Source organism: Rhopilema esculentum, unplaced genomic scaffold (genome assembly GCF_057945365.1).
Source record: "Rhopilema esculentum isolate cy_ngs unplaced genomic scaffold, ASM5794536v1 HiC_scaffold_36, whole genome shotgun sequence".
Taxonomy (NCBI): domain Eukaryota; kingdom Metazoa; phylum Cnidaria; class Scyphozoa; order Rhizostomeae; family Rhizostomatidae; genus Rhopilema; species Rhopilema esculentum.
Window position 1 is genome coordinate 1,541,263 of NW_028300847.1, and position 8,461 is coordinate 1,549,723.

Here is an 8,461-nt window from a genome sequence, read left to right on the forward strand (position 1 = left end):
TCAGTCATAGTCTTAAACAATCAGTCTTAATCAATCAGTTCTAATAAATTAGTCATGATGAACTAATTATAATCAATCAGTCACAATCAATCAGTCATATTCTTAAACAATCAGTCTTAATCAATCAGTTATAATAAATTAGTCATGATGAACTAATTATAATCAATCAGTCACAATCAATCAGTCATAGTCTTAAACAATCAGTCTTAATCAATCAGTTATAATAAATTAGTCATGATGAACTAATTATAATCAATCCATCAAAATCAATCAGTCACAATCAATCAGTCATAATCAATCAGTCTTAATCAATCAGTTATAATAAATTAGTCATGATGAACTAATTATAATCAATCCTTCAAAATCAATCAGTCACAATCAATCAGTCATAGTCTTAAACAATCAGTCTTAATCAATCAGTTCTAATAAATTAGTCATGATGAACTAATTATAATCAATCCTTCAAAATCAATCAGTCACAATCAATCAGTCATAGTCTTAATCAATCAGTCTTAATCAATCAGTTCTAATAAATTAGTCATGATGAACTAATTATGATCAATCCATCAAAATCAATCAGTCACAATCAATCAGTCATAATCAATCAATCTTAATCAATCAGTTATAATAAATTAGTCATGATGAACTAATTATAATTAATCCATCAAAATCAATCAGTCACAATCAATCAGTTCTAATAAATTAGTCATGATGAACTCATTATGATCAATCCATCAAAATCAATCAATCACAATCAATCAGTCATAATCAATCAGTCTTAATCAATCAGTTATAATAACTTAGTCATGATGAACTAATTATAATTAATCCATCAAAATCAATCAGTCACAATCAATCAGTTCTAATAAATTAGTCATGATGAACTCATTATGATCAATCCATCAAAATCAATCAATCACAATCAATCAGTCATAATCAATCAGTCTTAATCAATCAGTTATAATAACTTAGTCATGATGAACTAATTATAATTAATCCATCAAAATCAATCAGTCACAATCAATCAGTCATAATCAATCAAGTCACGATCAATAAGTCTTAATCAATCAGTTATAATAAATTAGTCATGATGAACTAATTATAATCAATCTTTCAAAATCAATCAGTCACAATCAATCAGTCATAGTCTTAAACAATCAGTCTTAATCAATCAGTTCTAATAAATTAGTCATGATGAACTAATTATAATCAATCCATCAAAATCAATCAGTCACAATCAATCAGTCATAGTCTTAAACAACCAGTCTTAATCAATCAGTTCTAATAAATAAGTCATGATGAACTAATTATAATCAATCCATCAAAATCAATCAGTCACAATCAATCAGTCATAATCAATCAGTCTTAATCAATCAGTTATAATAAATTAGTCATGATGAACTAATTATAATCAATCCTTCAAAATCAATCAGTCACAATCAATCAGTCATAGTCTTAAACAATCAGTCTTAATCAATCAGTTCTAATAAATTAGTCATGATGAACTAATTATAATCAATCCATCAAAATCAATCAGTCACAATCAATCAGTCATAATCAATCAGTCTTAATCAATCAGTTCTAATAAATTAGTCATGATGAACTAATTATAATCAATCCTTCAAAATCAATCAGTCACAATCAATCAGTCATAGTCTTAAACAATCAGTCTTAATCAATCAGTTCTAATAAATTAGTCATGATGAACTAATTATAATCAATCCATCAAAATCAATCAGTCACAATCAATCAGTCATAATCAATCAGTCTTAATCAATCAGTTATAATAAATTAGTCGTGATGAACTAATTATAATCAATCCATCAAAATCAATCAGTCACAATCAATCAGTCACAATCAATCAGTCTTAATCAATCAGTTATAATAAATTAGTCATGATGAACTAATTATAATCAATCAGTCACAATCAATCAGTCATAGTCTTAAACAATCAGTCTTAATCAATCAGTTCTAATAAATTAGTCATGATGAACTAATTATAATCAATCCATCAAAATCAATCAGTCACAATCAATCAGTCACAATCAATCAGTCATAATCAATCAATCTTAATCAATCAGTTATAATAAATTAGTCATGATGAACTAATTATAATTAATCCATCAAAATCAATCAGTCACAATCAATCAGTTCTAATAAATTAGTCATGATGAACTCATTATGATCAATCCATCAAAATCAATCAATCACAATCAATCAGTCATAATCAATCAGTCTTAATCAATCAGTTATAATAACTTAGTCATGATGAACTAATTATAATTAATCCATCAAAATCAATCAGTCACAATCAATCAGTTCTAATAAATTAGTCATGATGAACTCATTATGATCAATCCATCAAAATCAATCAATCACAATCAATCAGTCATAATCAATCAGTCTTAATCAATCAGTTATAATAACTTAGTCATGATGAACTAATTATAATCAATCCATCAAAATCAATCAGTCACAATCAATCAGTCAAAATCAATCAGTCACAATCAATCAGTTCTAATAAATTAGTCATGATGAACTCATTATGATCAATCCATCAAAATCAATCAATCACAATCAATCAGTCATAATCAATCAGTCTTAATCAATCAGTTATAATAACTTAGTCATGATGAACTAATTATAATCAATCCATCAAAATCAATCAGTCACAATCAATCAGTCAAAATCAATCAGTCACAATCAATCAGTCATAATCAATCAGTTATAATAAATTAGTCATGATGAACTCATTATGATCAATCCATCAAAATCAATCCATCAAAATCAATCAGTCATAATCAATCAGTCATAGTCTTAAACAATCAGTCTTAATCAATCAGTTCTAATAAATAAGTCATGATGAACTAATTATAATCAATCCATCAAAATCAATCAGTCACAATCAATCAGTCATAATCAATCAGTCTTAATCAATCAGTTATAATAAATTAGTCATGATGAACTAATTATAATCAATCCTTCAAAATCAATCAGTCACAATCAATCAGTCATAGTCTTAAACAATCAGTCTTAATCAATCAGTTCTAATAAATTAGTCATGATGAACTAATTATAATCAATCCATCAAAATCAATCAGTCACAATCAATCAGTCATAATCAATCAGTCTTAATCAATCAGTTCTAATAAATTAGTCATGATGAACTAATTATAATCAATCCTTCAAAATCAATCAGTCACAATCAATCAGTCATAGTCTTAAACAATCAGTCTTAATCAATCAGTTCTAATAAATTAGTCATGATGAACTAATTATAATCAATCAGTCACAATCAATCAGTCATATTCTTAAACAATCAGTCTTAATCAATCAGTTATAATAAATTAGTCATGATGAACTAATTATAATCAATCAGTCACAATCAATCAGTCATAGTCTTAAACAATCAGTCTTAATCAATCAGTTATAATAAATTAGTCATGATGAACTAATTATAATCAATCCATCAAAATCAATCAGTCACAATCAATCAGTCATAATCAATCAGTCTTAATCAATCAGTTATAATAAATTAGTCATGATGAACTAATTATAATCAATCCTTCAAAATCAATCAGTCACAATCAATCAGTCATAGTCTTAAACAATCAGTCTTAATCAATCAGTTCTAATAAATTAGTCATGATGAACTAATTATAATCAATCCATCAAAACAAATCAGTCACAATCAATCAGTCATAGTCTTAATCAATCAGTCTTAATCAATCAGTTCTAATAAATTAGTCATGATGAACTAATTATGATCAATCCATCAAAATCAATCAGTCACAATCAATCAGTCATAATCAATCAATCTTAATCAATCAGTTATAATAAATTAGTCATGATGAACTAATTATAATTAATCCATCAAAATCAATCAGTCACAATCAATCAGTTCTAATAAATTAGTCATGATGAACTCATTATGATCAATCCATCAAAATCAATCAATCACAATCAATCAGTCATAATCAATCAGTCTTAATCAATCAGTTATAATAACTTAGTCATGATGAACTAATTATAATTAATCCATCAAAATCAATCAGTCACAATCAATCAGTTCTAATAAATTAGTCATGATGAACTCATTATGATCAATCCATCAAAATCAATCAATCACAATCAATCAGTCATAATCAATCAGTCTTAATCAATCAGTTATAATAACTTAGTCATGATGAACTAATTATAATTAATCCATCAAAATCAATCAGTCACAATCAATCAGTCATAATCAATCAAGTCACGATCAATAAGTCTTAATCAATCAGTTATAATAAATTAGTCATGATGAACTAATTATAATCAATCTTTCAAAATCAATCAGTCACAATCAATCAGTCATAGTCTTAAACAATCAGTCTTAATCAATCAGTTCTAATAAATTAGTCATGATGAACTAATTATAATCAATCCATCAAAATCAATCAGTCACAATCAATCAGTCATAGTCTTAAACAATCAGTCTTAATCAATCAGTTCTAATAAATTAGTCATGATGAACTAATTATAATCAATCCATCAAAATCAATCAATCACAATCAATCAGTCATAATCAATCAGTCTTAATCAATCAGTTATAATAACTTAGTCATGATGAACTAATTATAATTAATCCATCAAAATCAATCAGTCATAATCAATCAAGTCACAATCAATTAGTCTTAATCAATCAGTTATAATAAATTAGTCATGATGAACTAATTATAATCAATCCTTCAAAATCAATCAGTCACAATCAATCAGTCATAGTCTTAATCAATCAGGCTTAATCAATCAGTTATATAAAATTAGTCATGATGAACTAATTATAATCAATCCATCAAAACAAATCAGTCACAATCAATCAGTCACAATCAATCAGTCATAATCAATCAGTTATAATAAATTAGTCATGATGAACTAATTATAATCAATCCATCAAAATCAATCAGTCACAATCAATCAGTCACAATCAATCAGTTTTAATCAATCAGTTATAATAAATTAGTCATGATGAACTAATTATAATCAATCAGTCACAATCAATCAGTCATAGTCTTAAACAATCAGTCTTAATCAATCAGTTCTAATAAATTAGTCATGATGAACTAATTATAATCAATCCATCAAAATCAATCAGTCACAATCAATCAGTCATAATCAATCAGTCTTAATCAATCAGTTCTAATAAATTAGTCATGATGAACTAATTATAATCAATCCTTCAAAATCAATCAGTCACAATCAATCAGTCATAGTCTTAAACAATCAGTCTTAATCAATCAGTTCTAATAAATTAGTCATGATGAACTAATTATAATCAATCCATCAAAATCAATCAGTCACAATCAATCAGTCATAATCAATCAGTCTTAATCAATCAGTTATAATAAATTAGTGATGATGAACTAATTATAATCAATCCATCAAAATCAATCAGTCACAATCAATCAGTCACAATCAATCAGTCTTAATCAATCAGTTCTAATAAATTAGTCATGATGAACTAATTATAATCAATCAGTCACAATCAATCAGTCATATTCTTAAACAATCAGTCTTAATCAATCAGTTATAATAAATTAGTCATGATGAACTAATTATAATCAATCAGTCACAATCAATCAGTCATAGTCTTAAACAATCAGTCTTAATCAATCAGTTATAATAAATTAGTCATGATGAACTAATTATAATCAATCCATCAAAACAAATCAGTCACAATCAATCAGTCATAGTCTTAATCAATCAGTCTTAATCAATCAGTTCTAATAAATTAGTCATGATGAACTAATTATAATCAATCAGTCACAATCAATCAGTCATAGTCTTAAACAATCAGTCTTAATCAATCAGTTCTAATAAATTAGTCATGATGAACTAATTATAATCAATCCATCAAAATCAATCAGTCACAATCAATCAGTCATAATCAATCAGTCTTAATCAATCAGTTCTAATAAATTAGTCATGATGAACTAATTATAATCAATCCTTCAAAATCAATCAGTCACAATCAATCAGTCATAGTCTTAAACAATCAGTCTTAATCAATCAGTTCTAATAAATTAGTCATGATGAACTAATTATAATCAATCCATCAAAATCAATCAGTCACAATCAATCAGTCATAATCAATCAGTCTTAATCAATCAGTTATAATAAATTAGTGATGATGAACTAATTATAATCAATCCATCAAAATCAATCAGTCACAATCAATCAGTCACAATCAATCAGTCTTAATCAATCAGTTCTAATAAATTAGTCATGATGAACTAATTATAATCAATCAGTCACAATCAATCAGTCATATTCTTAAACAATCAGTCTTAATCAATCAGTTATAATAAATTAGTCATGATGAACTAATTATAATCAATCAGTCACAATCAATCAGTCATAGTCTTAAACAATCAGTCTTAATCAATCAGTTATAATAAATTAGTCATGATGAACTAATTATAATCAATCCATCAAAACAAATCAGTCACAATCAATCAGTCATAGTCTTAATCAATCAGTCTTAATCAATCAGTTCTAATAAATTAGTCATGATGAACTAATTATAATCAATCCTTCAAAATCAATCAGTCACAATCAATCAGTCATAGTCTTAAACAATCAGTCTTAATCAATCAGTTCTAATAAATTAGTCATGATGAACTAATTATAATCAATCCTTCAAAATCAATCAGTCACAATCAATCAGTCATAGTCTTAAACAATCAGTCTTAATCAATCAGTTCTAATAAATTAGTCTTGATGAACAAATTATAATCAATCCATCAAAACAAATCAGTCACAATCAATCAGTCATAGTCTTAATCAATCAGTCTTAATCAATCAGTTATAATAAATTAGTCTTGATGAACTAATTATAATCAATCCATCAAAACAAATCAGTCACAATCAATCAGTCATAGTCATAATCAATCAGTCTTAATCAATCAGTTCTAATAAATTAGTCTTGATGAACTAATTATAATCAATCCATCAAAACAAATCAGTCACAATCAATCAGTCATAGTCATAATCAATCAGTCACAATCAATCAGTCACAATCAATCAGTCATAATCAATCAGTCATAATCAATCAGTCTTAATCAATCAGTTATAATAAATTAGTCATGATGAACCATTCATAATCAATCAGTCATAACCAATCAAGTCACAATCAATTAGTCTTAATCAATCAGTTATAATAAATTAGTCATGATGAACCAATCATAATCAATCAGTCAAAATCAGTCTAAATTAATCAGTTACAATCAATTGGTCATAAAAAATTAGTCGTAATTATTCATAATTATCCTCCTACCTAGTCTTCGTGCAGACTCGAATCAGAGACAAATTTATCCAAATGAAAAAATTGGCCTGACTACTGCAATTGCCCTTTCTCCTACCAAATTTGTATTCATTTGAAAACATATTTAATGTTTTAGCAAAACTTCATTTCTTGCACTAGAAAAATTTTCAGCCAAATTGCAAAATTTATACGATTTTCGGGAGTAAGATTTTACAAGATAACCTTATTAAAACGAGAGCCTTATTAAAAAATTTCGTATAATAAAAGCGTTAGAAGAAAGCCCAAAATCTTGTTTGGACTCTACTTCGTCAATAAACACCATCGCTTTCAAATATGCTTCAATAATAATACATATTGCTTGTTTTGGTAGGTCTATTTCAAATCATCGCAGTCGCTGTCTTTGCTGCTAGATTGAAGCCAGAAGGCAATGAGCTTTTAAAATTCGGTGCTTCGTTTTATGTCGCTTGTGTGGCAATTGTCACAATCATAGCAGGCACTGTCTTCGCTGGCATTGGAACAAAGAGAAGTGATTAACTTTATCACCCAGTGGAGACATTTCTATTAAAATTTGACTGAGCATATCTTTTTGTATTTTCTCTTTAATGAGTCATATAATCCGGAATGATCAAATGTGACTATTGATGATTCCTTTCTCGTTAAGTCATTTCCCAAGAACTGGCAGTTTAGGAGATGTATTGGTATTTGAACTGTATTGTTGGGAAGACGAGTCTCGATTCCATTTGTTAAAGGGTATTGTTTTATCCATTTGTACGAACCAATGAGAAAAATGCATCATATGCCAATGCGTGTAGGGTCCAAGGTTTCAGAACCAATTACTTTCTCATAGCGCTTCAAAGCGTTTCATCACAACTTTAATATATCATCATATATAAACCAGAGTTTCATTCTCGCTTTTCTCATGAAACCCTTTTTTATCTTTGATTCAAGACTTGCCTTATCCCATTAGAGCCACGAATGTTCCTGCTACAGAATACATAATGCAGCTTGCTTTAAATTATTTAAATGATATGAATGCGAATGCACATACGATGCAAAAGTTTTAAAGCCAACGGACCTTCGAACAAATGTCTTATCGTCTTTCCAATGTCTATGTAATGCTTGTAGCAAACTGAAATTGATCAAGCCTTTGTTGCACGTTGT

At 27.5% G+C, this 8,461-nt stretch overlaps 1 protein-coding gene across 1 annotated transcript in view; it reads left to right on the forward strand.

The window, feature by feature from the left end:
- The window catches only part of LOC135687987 (uncharacterized), a 29,496-nt gene extending 21,566 nt beyond the window's left edge, over positions 1 to 7,930 (forward strand). Inside the window, exon 3 of the mRNA XM_065204652.2 lies at positions 7,671 to 7,930. Coding sequence (XP_065060724.2) covers positions 7,671 to 7,834 — 164 coding nt within the window. The 3' untranslated portion in view covers positions 7,835 to 7,930. The remainder of the gene's footprint in view (positions 1 to 7,670) is intronic.
- Positions 7,931 to 8,461: the final 531 nt, after the last annotated feature.